The 13,244-nt window shown below is 37.1% G+C and overlaps 1 protein-coding gene across 1 annotated transcript in view; it reads right to left on the minus strand.

The window, feature by feature from the left end:
- ZFPM2 (zinc finger protein, FOG family member 2) overlaps positions 1-13,244 on the minus strand; it is a 415,496-nt gene that overhangs the window by 379,269 nt on the left and 22,983 nt on the right. Inside the window, exon 3 of the mRNA XM_052651795.1 lies at positions 12,866-12,967. Coding sequence (XP_052507755.1) covers positions 12,866-12,967 — 102 coding nt within the window. The remainder of the gene's footprint in view (positions 1-12,865; positions 12,968-13,244) is intronic.

Here is a 13,244-nt window from a genome sequence, read left to right on the forward strand (position 1 = left end):
TAAAAAGAATGTTATACTTCTTGTTAACATCAAGGGATTCTGCCATGAAAACTCAAGATACTTGATTCTTGTGTATTTACCCTAATATAAACTATGCTTAGCATCAAATGTTATTTTCATTACTCTCCTGTATGTGACAATGTATTCAATAACTTTTTTATGCAGCACTTAGAAATTTTCTTTTAAGGACCCTGAAAATATAGCCTACAGGTAAGTCTACCAAGTAGAACTGCTGTTATCAAAAAACTTAGACCTTCCACATTGAGACTTGCTTTCTTATTACTCCCCTAAATTCTCCAAGAACCTCCAAGAGTCAGCCCCACTTCCAAACAATAGGCAAGACCAGTTGGGCCACTACATACCTTGCTTTGCTGCTCAATTTCCAGTAAATGGCTAAAATAACAATAAGGTTTCTTTATTTATTTCTTAGCTGACCTTTTACTAAGTTCTTTAACTGCTGTTATTCAACAGTTTATAGATGCAACTATTCTTCAGTATAGATTCCCAGGCATGACTTGAGGATACTTTAGTTTCCATTATCTTTCAGAAAGCCCAAGAGTGAGGGAAGGACAGTGCCTTCTAGGTAACAGTGGTACAGTAGGGCAGGTTTAACAGGAAAATGGAAGCTTCTATACAGGCAAACTGGCAGTACGTTTACTATACTTAATATATAATATCTATATAATTTTGCAAACAACTAAATATGTCCTATCTATCATTAACAACTTAAGTGTGTCCGGTGTGTATCTGTCACTCTGTCCCTGGGATCACTGAAGAGATTCCTATTGCTTGTTTTATCTCATCAGCTTTAAGTCTCACCAACAACATTGGCAATGTTTCCCTACTCTGTCTCTGAAAGCTGATCGCTCAGCCACTCTCCCACTACCCCTCCTACTCTGCAGTGGATGGCCTTCCTGCCCTTTGCCACCACTGCACCCTGGACATGCCTCTACAACTGAATCCATAGAAGTGGATTTCAATTATCGCATCGTTTGCCTGTCTTCTTTGTACTTCGAGCTTTTTGAAGGTAGTCTGAGCCCAAGCCATCGTTTTATCCTTGGAGTCTGGCACACAGTTATTCTTCAATAAGGGTTTGAACTAATTAAATTAATTAATTCAATGTGGGTCTGCTAAGGTGCAGGGGAAGAAGTACATGATCTGGCAGGCATATGCAAATTATATTTATGAGTGAGTAAGTTTCTTGCTCCAAGAATCAATCTCAGAAATAGTGTAGGAGTTTATTATGAAAACAAAGATATAACAATCCCCAAGGTCCAAGTATATTCCTGAGGCTTAAACAAGAATAACAGTAACACCTTAAGATCTATTATTAGAAAAAAAAGAAAGCATACCTCTAATATATCACAGTTACAGTAAATTTTTATATATTATTATTAAATTTAGCATATCAATTACATTAAAATGATAAAACTCAAAAGAAATCCATACATAAACTCCCAGTTCTTAGGACATAAAAGTTGAAATAATAAAATTTAAAGAAATGAGCAAAATATATTATGTAAAGCCTGATGATCACCTCTGGATAAGACTACCACTGTATTTCTATTTCTACTGTCCTTTTTCTATCTTTTCTTCATGTTGTAGTCCAAGTTCAGTTCAGTTCAGTTCAGTCACTCAGTTGTGTCCGACTCTTTGCCACCCCATGAACTGCAGCACGCCAGGCCTCCCTGTCCATCACTGACTCCCAGAGCTCACTCAGACTCACATCCATTGAGTCCTTGATGCCATCCAGCCATCTCATCCTCTGTCATCCCCTTCTCCTCCTGCCCCCAATCCCTCCCAGCAACAGAGTCTTTTCCAATGAGTCAACTCTTCGCATGAGGTGGCCAAAGTACTGGAGTTTCAGCTTCAGCATCATTCCTTCCAAAGAAATCCCAGGGCTGATCTCCTTCAGAATGGACTGGTGGAGTCCAAGTAGTTTATTTTTAATATAATTCTCACTATGTGGCTTATATGTATCACATGTTTTCACACAGATCTTGACTTTAAATCCAACAATAATACTTACAGCTTATTTTACCAGTCTCAAACCATTCTTTGCTATTCTGAAAATTGATATGTAATGGGAAAGAATTAAACACTCTTTCCTTTATGAATAGTATTTAGGGGTAACTGAATATTATTTAGTATTTATTAATAGTATTTAGGTGAGGGAAGATTTTCAGAAGGTAACAGTGTTAGTTAATCATACAGACCCTGGAGAAGGAAATGGCATCCCATTCCAATATTCTTGTCTGGGAAATCCCATGGACAGAGGAGTCTGGCAGGCAACAGTCCATGGGGTCACAAGAGTCAGACACGACTTAGCGACAAAACCACCACCACCAATAAAACAGAAGGAATGATAAAAATGTGAAAGGCACCATTTCGCAAGCCCTAATGATACACAGGATCCTGGCAGTAATCAAGAGGTGAAAAGTTGATGGGAAATTTTACAATAGACGGAGGTGAAAATACCTGAACCATTTGATATAATAAACTCACCACAAGTAGAACAGCGGCCTGGCCTGTATATTCTTACTGATACAATGCATTGGAAGGCACCAGTAATGTCTATGTAGCACTGTTGCCTACAATATTGAACCTGAATTTATTCAAGGATCTAAATTCAACTACCAATTATAAGAAATGTATTTTAACTGTGTTAATCAATATTACCCTTTTAAAAAATCTTATAGTAAGCTGGATTTAGAAAAGAGGAATCAGAGATCAAGTTGTCAACATCTGTTGGATCATTGAAAAAGGAAGAGAGTTTCAGAAAAACGTCTATTTCTGCTTCAGTAATTACGCCAAAGCCTTTGACTGTGTGGATCACAACAAACTGTGGAAAATTCTGACAGAGATGGGAATACCAGACCACCTGACCTGCCTCTTGAGAAATCTGTATGCAGGTCAGGAAGCAACAGTTAGAACTGGACATGGAACAACAGACTCCTTTTCCAAACAGGAAAAGGAGTACGTCAAGGTTGTATATTGTCACCCTGCTTATTTAACTTCTATGCAGAGTACATCATGAGAAACGCTGGGCTGGAAGAAGCACAAGCTGGAATCAAGATTGCCGGGAGAAATATCAATCACCTCAGATATGCAGATGACACCACCCTTACGGCAGAAAGCAAAGAAGAACTAAAGAGCCTCTTGATGAAAGTGAAAGTGGAGAGTGAAAAAGTTGGCTTAAAGCTCAACATTCAGAAAACAAAGATCATGGCACCTGGTCCCATCACTTCATGGGAAATAGATGGGGAAACAGTGGAAACGGTGGCTGACTTTATTTTCTTGGGCTCCAAAATCACTGCAGATGGTGACTGCAGCCATGAAATTAAAAGATGCTTACTCCTTGAAAGGAAAGTTATGACCAACCTAGACAGCATATTAAAAAGCAGAGACATTACTTTGCCAACAAAGGTCCATTTAGTCAAGGCTATGGTTTTTCCCGTAGTCATGTATGGATGTGAGAGTTGTACTATAAAGAAAGCTGAGCACCAAAGAATTGATGCTTTTGAACTGTGGTGTTGGAGAAGACTCTTGAGAGTCCCTTGGACTGCAAGGAGATCCAACCAGTCCATCTTAAAAGAAATCAGTCCTGAATACTCATTGGAAAGACTGATGCCAAAGCTGAAACTCCAGTACTTTGGCCATCTGATGTGAAGAACATTTGAAAAGACCCTGATTCTGGGAACAGTTGAAGGCAGGAGGAGAAAGGGACAACAGAGGATGAGATGGTTGGATGGCATCACTAACTCAGTGGACATGAGTTTGATTAAATTCCGGGAGTTGGTGATGGACAGGGAGGCCTGGCATGCTGCAGTCCATGGGGTTGCAAACAGTCAGACACGATTGAGTGACTGAACTGAACTGAATAGTAATCTAGTTTCAATTTGTGGCCCGTTAATAGCAAGTGTGTATGTCTCTATGTACTTGCTTTTATTTTCCATCTTTTTAAACTATTTTTACTTCTAGTGTGCATCACTGTGTTGGTCTTTACTTACCCTTCAGAGCTTTATTAAGTCCCTTTCTGGTGGCTCGGAGGTTAAAGGGTCTGCCTGCAATGCGGGAGACCTGGGTTCAATCCCTGGGTTGGGAAGATCCCCTGGAGAAGGAAATGGCAACCCACTCCAGTATTCTTGCCTGGAGAATCCCATGGATAGAGGAGCCTGGTGGGCTACAGTCCACGGGGTCGCAAAGAGTCGGACACGACTGAACGACGTCACTTTCACTTTCACATTCTGAACCAGACAAAAGAGAAGCAAGTAATTACACAGTTTAAGTTTTCTTTCAAATTTTTAGATTTAAGAGTCAGTCATATTTTTAGGAGGGGAAGGCAATGGCACCCCACCCCAGTACTCTTGCCTGGAAAATCCAATGGACAGAGGAGCCTGGTGGGCTGCAGTCCATGGGGTCACTGAGGGTCGGACACGACTGAGCAACTTCACTTTCACTTTTCACTTTCATGCACTGGAGAAGGAAACGGCAACCCACTCCAGTATTCTTGCCTGGAGAATCCCAGGGATGGGGGAGCCCAGTGGGCTGCCGTCTATGGGGTCGCACAGAGTCGGACACGACTGAAGCGACTTAGCAGCAGCAGCAGTAGCAGCATATTTTTAGGTATATTTCCAGACACAATGTTGAGTCAAGGAAAAAAATTTTCTAAAAATTATTGTGCCAAAATAAACATCTAATGCATGTTTCAATAAAAAAGAGTTATCAAAGAGATGTCCTGTGCTTAGTTGTTCAGTTATGTTCGACTTTTTGCGACCTATGGACTACAGCCCTCCAGGCGCCTCTGTCCATGGAATTCTCCAGGCAAGAATACTGGAGTGGTTGCCATGCCCTCCTCTAGGGGATCTTTCCACCCTAGGGATTGAACCCAGGTCTCCCACTTCGCAGGCAGATTCTTTATAAAAGGGATATCAAAAGTTTTTCTCATACTCTATTGACAAGTGTCTTCCTAGAGTGCATGTTGAGAAGAATTCTAAAGCAAATTATGACTCAGGAGGAAGGAACACAGTAGAAATTCTATTATTGGACAAAATTGAGGTGAGTAGTTAATCAAAACAGCCAAACCATGGAATGATTTTTAAATAATAATAGAAGTATTATATTACTTATAGAAGTATTATAAGTATTATAGAAGTATGCTTTTATAGTAGTATATATACAAAATTATAGAAGTATTATATTATAATATATAGTATATTACAATATACAAAAGCACTTTTAATAAACATTTGATGTAAGGCCTAGACCTTTAACTATATTGGGCCTATGAGTCCACTGATGGGTCCTCCAGTTTCATAAATGTCATTCAAATGCTTCATCTACAATTTCTAGTTTGTTTCATTAGAGTACAGTGAGGATATAAAAGCACTTGCAAAGCCATCTAAGATAGAGTCTTACAATATTTTTATGATTTCCTCCCTGCTTCTTTAAGTTATTTTGTCCACATCTAAATGTTTTAGATGTTATTTTTCTTTACCCAGTCTTTTGAAGGTTTCAATATGGTTGCCATAGAAACAATGTCATATTTTGCAAATATATTTAGGTGGTTTAGACAATATTTAAAATCAATTAAAAATTACAGTAACATATATAATTAGCAGGCTTATAAGTGACTGCCCACATGATTCTTTCTAGCTCATGGTCTCTGAACTGCTTCACTAGAGCTGTTGTAACAAAGTACCATAAATCATGTAGTTTAAATAACAGAAATGTACTGTCTTACAATTCTGGAGCCTACAAGTCCAAGATCAAAGTTCAGCAAGGTTGTTTCCTTTGCGGGCTTTGTGAGAGAATCTGTTCCATACCTCTTACCTAGCAACTGGTGAGTTGTTGTCAATCTTCATCCTTTGGCTTGTAGGAGCATCATCTCAATCTCTGCCTTCATTTTCACAATGTTCTCCTTGTGTATGTGGTCTGTCTCCAAATTTCCCCTTCTGACGAGAATACCAGTCATGTTGGATTTACAGCCTGCCCTAATCCAATACAACCTTGTCTTAACTAATTACATCTCTAATGACCCTATTTCCATATAACACCACACTCTTTGGAGAGTTTGGAATTTAAGACTTCAGCATGTGAATTATGAGGGGACCTGACTTAACTTACAACAGTCTCAATCAGTAAGTTTCATAGAAAGAGTGGAAATTTTAGTTTAATGAAGGGAGCTTTGAATGTAAAAGATTAATTAATGAATATTACCATGAGAGTAGGTCTGGGATAGGAAAGTATGTGTTGTCATATATTTTTCTGGGATCATGCTATATTTATAAACTTGACAGTGTATTTTATTTTCCAGGAGTGTGTTTGATGAAAAAGTCACTGGAAAGAAAAGGTCCAAAAAAAATTAATCTCAGTTCATTATCCTTTAACTTGAATTTCTCAATTAAAGTTGTGCAAACAAATCAGGTATTTGCATATTCTAAAACAAGCCATTATTTAAATATCCTTGATTCTTATTCTTGTACATCTGAAGAAAGAATAATAAACTGGTATATTTTATACAGTTCCTTATTACTCAAAGACATCTCTTTCCAAAACAATATAAGTCCTTTGCCTTCAATCTACCTTTTCCTTTTTTTGGTTAGGTTTATGTGTGTTTTAATTCTATATCAGAGTGCAAATTGGAGTAAAGGAATAAGATAAAGCAAACTTTTTCACTGTGTTTATGTGACATTCCATTCTACAAAGAGTAAGGCTTTCATCTTTAATCTGATATCCACTTAACTACACTATAGAAGATTTATTTTGACCCCCTCTTGTTTCAGAAGGGGCTCAAAAGTCTGTAGCAATTTTTGACACTTTGCTATAATGTTTTTCTGATCTCCCCCCCTCCGCCCACCACACACACACTCCTCCCTGCCTCATTTTCATATGGACACAAAGAGTTGGGATAAAATGATGGCTCATTATAGTGGTACAGAGCTCTTATCTTCATCCGGCAAGAGTCATTTCCTTCCAAAGATTGAAATGCAAATGTGAAAATTAATGATAACTGCATTATCTGATGGCAGAGATAATACCAATTCACTGTCAGAGTAATACACAGTCATTCTACGATTTCCTCCGCTTCTCACAATATTCTTCTTACTGTCAGACTATATCTATGGTTAACTATGTTTCATAGGTTTCTGTTAATTTACTTCAAATGGCATTTCCCAGATCTTATATCTACCACATTTTCCCAATCAAAAAGGAAACTAAATCAGAACTGTAATCTCCAAGCCCTTCTTTGGACTAGTAAAGGGGAAAAAAAAAACCACCTCTGTGTCATTAGTGTGCTTCCTCCCAGTAGTCTCCTGGCTGCCATTCCACTTTGCACAAAACAGTCCCCATCCTCACAGTCTAATTTCAGGCACAGACCACAACTAGCTTGATCCTCTGCATGCATCCACAACACGACAAGCAACTGAAAAGAGGTCACACTTATAGATGTCTTGATCAATTTTTAGTCCAGATGCAACAAGTACACATATCTGATTTTATGCTAAACATTCTTGAAAATTTACTTACATTAATATTTCTTTTACTGAATTATGTTTTAAATCCAGTTGACTACAACATAGTTAATATAACCCTATGATGATTTCTAATAGCAAAATATGGCAAGGTTAATTCACTATACAAATGTGAGTTTATCATCTGTAAGGCATTATAAAGGCTTCTAAGGGACAATTGCCAAAATGATACTAAAAGTAATATTAACAGCTATCTATTGAGCACTTATGAAGCTTTGATCTCCATGTTTTACATAGAAAGTAATGGTGTAGTAATTACAATTAGCCCCACTTTATAAATAAGGAAACTGAGCCCTTGGCGAGTTAGTAACTAACCCAATGTATCATGAGAAATGCCAGGCTGGATGAATCACAAGCTGGCATTGAGACTGCCAGGAGAAATATCAACAATTTCAGATATGCAAATCCACCTCTCTACTGGCAGAAAGTGAAGAGGAACTAAAGAGTCTCTTGATGAGCACGACAGAGGAGAGTGGAAAACCTGGCTTAAAACTCAACATTCAAACACCTAAGATCATGTTCTGGCAGTTCCATACTCCCAAGGTCACAAGACCATAAGTGTCAGCATGTATACTCATATACAGATCTGTCTGGCTCTAAAATTTGTGCATTTTCTCCTGTACTCAAGACCATTATCTGTTTTCTAGGTTGACATGCTTAATTACTGCATCCTACCTAACTGTAATACATGGATAATTAAAGAATATTAAAGGAGAGAAATGGCATCAAAAAGTGTGAACCCTGGTCATAATGGCCATCATTTAAAAGTCTACAAATAACAAATGCTGGAGAGGGTGTGGAAAAAAGAAAACCCTCCTACACTGCTGTTGGGAATGTAAGTTGGTGCAGCCACTATGGAAAACAGCATGGGGGTTCCTCAAAAAATTAAAAATAGAGTTGCCATATGATCCAGAAATCTCACTCCTGGGCAAAAATCTGGACAAAACTGTAATTCAAAAGATACACGCACTCCTAAGCTCACAGCAGCACTATTCATTTACAATAGCCAAGACATGAAAGCCACCTAAATGTCCATCAACAGAGGGGCAGATGAAGATGTGGTGCATACACGGAATGGACTACTCAGCCATGAAAAAGAATGATGTCATGCTATTTGCAGCAACATGGATGGAACTAGAGATTATCATACTAAGTGAAGTCAGACGTGGAAGTCACTTATATGATGTCACTTACATGTGGAATCTAAAGTATGATGCAACTGAACTCATTTACAAAACAGACTCATAGATATAGAAAATAAACTTATGGTTGCCAAGGGGGAGGTTAGAGGTTAGCAGATGCAAACTAGAGTACATAGAGTGGATAAACAAGGTCCCACTGTATAGCACAGGGAACTATATTTAATATTCTGTGAGGAATCAGAATGGAAAAGAACATAAAAAGGAATGTTTAATGGAATCATTTTGCTGCACAGTAGAAATGAACACAACATTGTAAATCAACTATACCTCAATAAAAACAAGAGCTTATTGACAGCATAATATTACGTGTTTGGACTTCTCTCTAGCGCCTTTCACAGTTTTTTAGTGTTTGTTTATTAAGAAGTTAAATGTATGGGTATTGGCACACTGAATTACTTGTGAGGGTGATAAAGAAAAGGCATTTACTTAAAAAGAAGACAGAAATGATATGAAAGGTATGAAAAGTAAGTGTCTGACTCTCTGCAACTCCATGGACAGGAGTCCACCAGGCTCCTCTGTCCATGGAATTCTAGGCAAGAATACTGGAGTGGGTAGCCATTTCCTCCTCCAAGAGATCTTCCCAACCCAGGAATCAAATCCGGGTTTCCTGAATTGCAGGCAGATTCTTTACTCTCTGAAGTGAGGTATAGGCAAATGCAGATGAAAGGAAGAACAGCAGATAGTACCATTTGAACTAGATTCCAAGCAAGGTAGTGTCAAGGTAATTTTCTTGAGAGAAAGAAAGAAGAACGAAAGTTGCAAATAGATGTGTGAAATATTGAAATAATGAGGTAATGACTTTTATATTGGCCTCAACTTTATTAGCTTAGTGTGAGTCTAGGACTCCACACAAATATGAAAGACACATAAGAAATTGAAGATTATTCAAAGAAGAGTCACAAGTATTTAAACATTAAAGAATTTCACCATTAGAAATCTTTACAAATGGAAGATAATTTTCGTAAAGATTGCTTGCATGTGTGCATGCTAAGTCACTTCATTTGTGTCTATCTCTTTGCAAACACACAGACAGTAGCCCACTAGGCTCCTGTCTATGGGATTCTCCAGGCAAGAATACTGGAATGGGCAGCCATGCCCTCCTCCAGGGGATCTTCCTGACCCAGGGATCGAACCAGCATCCCTTCAGTTTCTGGCACTGGCTGGTGAGTTCTTTACTACTAGAGCCACCTGGGAAGCCCCAAAGATTGTTCAGGTTCCACCTTTACGAGTTAGCAGCGGTACAAGCAATTACAAAATGTACCTTTTAGATGAACAACAAATAAGAAAAATTGCACTGGGGAATCTGTATTTGATACAAATAGGACACTTTAGATAGAAGGTGATTCATTATAGAATTAAGCCATCAAGAAAAGTTGTGGAGTTTTCAATCAAACTTTAAAAATAAGGTAAATCCTAGTCCATCTTAAATGATGTCAGCTCTGTGCCTCAAATTCTTTAGATTATTTCCTTGTCGTTAGATTCTGTTCTACTTTTTAGAGACAATTGTCCATCTTAGGATGACTTTCAGAACTGGGTGGAGGTCTTCTTAAAGTTAGAAGACCTTGAAATCACACCTAACTCATCATCTCATGTCTTAACTGACAATTTATGGCTAAATTCAAAACTATATGCTTAGCATTACAAAAGCTTACCCTTGTATCAGATGTACTACTGAACTTTAAAATAATGCCAAAAAGAATTTTTAAAGGTTCTGCTTCAAGTGTCAACAATTTCAAAGCCATAATAATGATCATTAGCACTTTATGTGCATGATCTGGTTTGATTCTCACAAAAGCCTTAAGAGGCATTAATATCACTTTCCACATTATAACAAACCAGAATAATGGCACAGAGATTAAGCAATTTGCCAAAAATTATTCAGCAAGCGAGCTGAATACAGTAGTGAAATACCAATAGTTTTTCTGAAAAACAAAAATTTGGGTAAAAATACTGATGTAATTAGGCTTCCCCGGAGCACAGCAGTAAAAAGAATCTGCCTGCATTGCAGAAGATGCAGGAGACGATTCAATCTGTGAGCTGGGAAGATCCCCTGGAGGAGGAAACGGCAACCCACTCCAGTATTCTTACCTGGAAAATCTCATGGACAGAGGACCCTGGCGGCCTCCAGTCCAAGGGGTTGCAGAGTCACACATGACTGAACAACTGAGTGTGAGCATGATTGATGTAATCACTATTCATGTAAAAGGAAAAGTCCAGAAACATCCTGTATACTTTCTCCTGATTGGAGGAATGTTATACATTAAAAGATACATGTCCAATAGGTAATCTTTTGTTATGAATCAACTTCACTAATCAGAGGATGTCAAAATAATAAACTCCCCTTTATTTTTCAAAACACCTATAGGGAAAAATGTGTTACTGATTTTACAACATACAAAGGATGGATTTCCTCTAGGTATACCTGCTTGGAGGTGCACATTTTTCCTTTAAAGTTTTTTCATATTCAACCGTGCCACAGAAAGAGTATATACATTTTCACTGATATCAGCTGAATAAAACCAGATACATTAAGTACATTAAATAACTCAGATGTGAAAAATTTTATCATGCTTTACCCTTGCTCCCCTCCTTTTTTACCTAACATATGACTTTCTTTCTGGAAAATATTCCTGAAAAAGGTAGCACTGGGTGTTCAGTATGTGATTAATAATTCACTACCCTTCTGAAATTTGCTTACATACTTCCAAGTCACTGTGAACACTGTGGGCCTCGGTCTTGAGCGAGGAGGAAAACCAGCCACCTCCAAGTTTGCCCCTTTGAGAGAATCCAGAATGTACCCTTTGCAGGTAGGCATACCAGAAAGGCCATCTAATCTAAATGTAAAAGTCTTCTAAGTAGCCGATACATACCCAATTCCATGAATGAACAACCATACAACGTAAAGCTGCCCACCTTTTTAAGTTAAATGTAATCTCCAAGGACAAAAACTTTTTTCCAAAGTTGGTTTCTTATTTTATTTTAATCAAGGGAATTCTTATCTATATTGAGACAGAAGTATTATGCGAAAAGGTGAAAATGCCACATGTCCACATTTTCTTTCAAATGCTTAAAATTTGGTAATATAGTACTTTAAATATAATACATTTTGATCCAAAATCCTGTGTAACACTATGCTATAGTATACAGAATACAAATATTTGCATATGGCATAAATAACATTAGAAATGATATCATAATAATCAGATATACTGTATCTTCATTTTTGTTTGCATTATATTTTCCAGCTGCTGGTCTCAGAAAATTACCACTGGAGTTCCTCTCTTCTTCATGCACAACAGAGAGCAATTTGCAAAGTCATGCAAGGGTGAAAATGTGATTGAAATATAGGGATCTTTCTTAATGAAAAATGTTACTGCTTTGGAAATTATGACTAAAACGATTTCAAAATTCGTCTATATCCTTAAGCCCTATGATGTAATAGTCTCCATTTATAAATATACCATAAACTTCAAATTAGTTGGCACCAAATAAAGTTGGCATAAATGTTTTTTATCCACAGGGTTCTTATAACTGTATATATATTTATAAAATGATGTTGGTGTTTTAGAGTATTTTACATTAGTTTTTCTTTTTCTTGAAATGATTAAATATCAAGGTCTTTAAAACTGAATTTATTTCTCATTTGTAAAAGTGAAAATGTTACCAAAATCTTGAATCAAAGGGGAGTATCTGTTAACATTTTCTAAACTTCTAAACACATACTGTGACTGAATCTATGACTTACAACATGACTAAACTAAATGAATTTCTTTGGAGTACTGTTATTGTTTGAAGCTTTAAAAGTATGACCAGTTTAAAGATGGATATAGCATAAAGATCTCTGTTCAAAGAAAATACAAGTAGAATTGACTAAATTCTTATATTAATACAAAAGAAAACAAAGATGAAAACTTCAAGTAGAGGTAACACTGGTTTTTACACTGGTTTACCAAAGATAAAATCTTCTTTAAATGATGTTATTTATTCAGCCTTCTGTGTAACAAACATACACACAAAGTCTTTAAAATCAGAGATGAGAGTATAAGAGTTTTATTATTTAATTCAAATTCAAGGGGAAAAAAAAGTGGATAGTAGCAACAGATGGTTGATTTTACATTTTTGTCCTACCTGGTCCATCCCAGTCGTCTGTCTCAACTGCAGGTTGCCCTGGTTTCTCTGACTGCGTGTCCCCATCTGATTCTGCTGTCTCCTGGACTCCTTCATCATCACCTGGAAAACAGCAACATACAGAGAGAAGGAGACGTGATTAAAGCCCTCTCTTTGACATTCAAATCCTCCTACAGGGATGTCCTTAGCATATGTTTAATTATATAATTGTTACATACATGGTCATTATACTGAACACAGGTCTATGATTAATCATTTTGATAACTATTATGGCTTTATAATAAATAAAATCAACATTAGTCATAAATAAATAAACTGCTATAAATACTAAAAACATTTCCATAAAATTTTTCATTTGGAATTATTAGTATTAGACAGA

Source organism: Budorcas taxicolor, chromosome 14, assembly GCF_023091745.1.
Source record: "Budorcas taxicolor isolate Tak-1 chromosome 14, Takin1.1, whole genome shotgun sequence".
NCBI lineage: Eukaryota > Metazoa > Chordata > Mammalia > Artiodactyla > Bovidae > Budorcas > Budorcas taxicolor.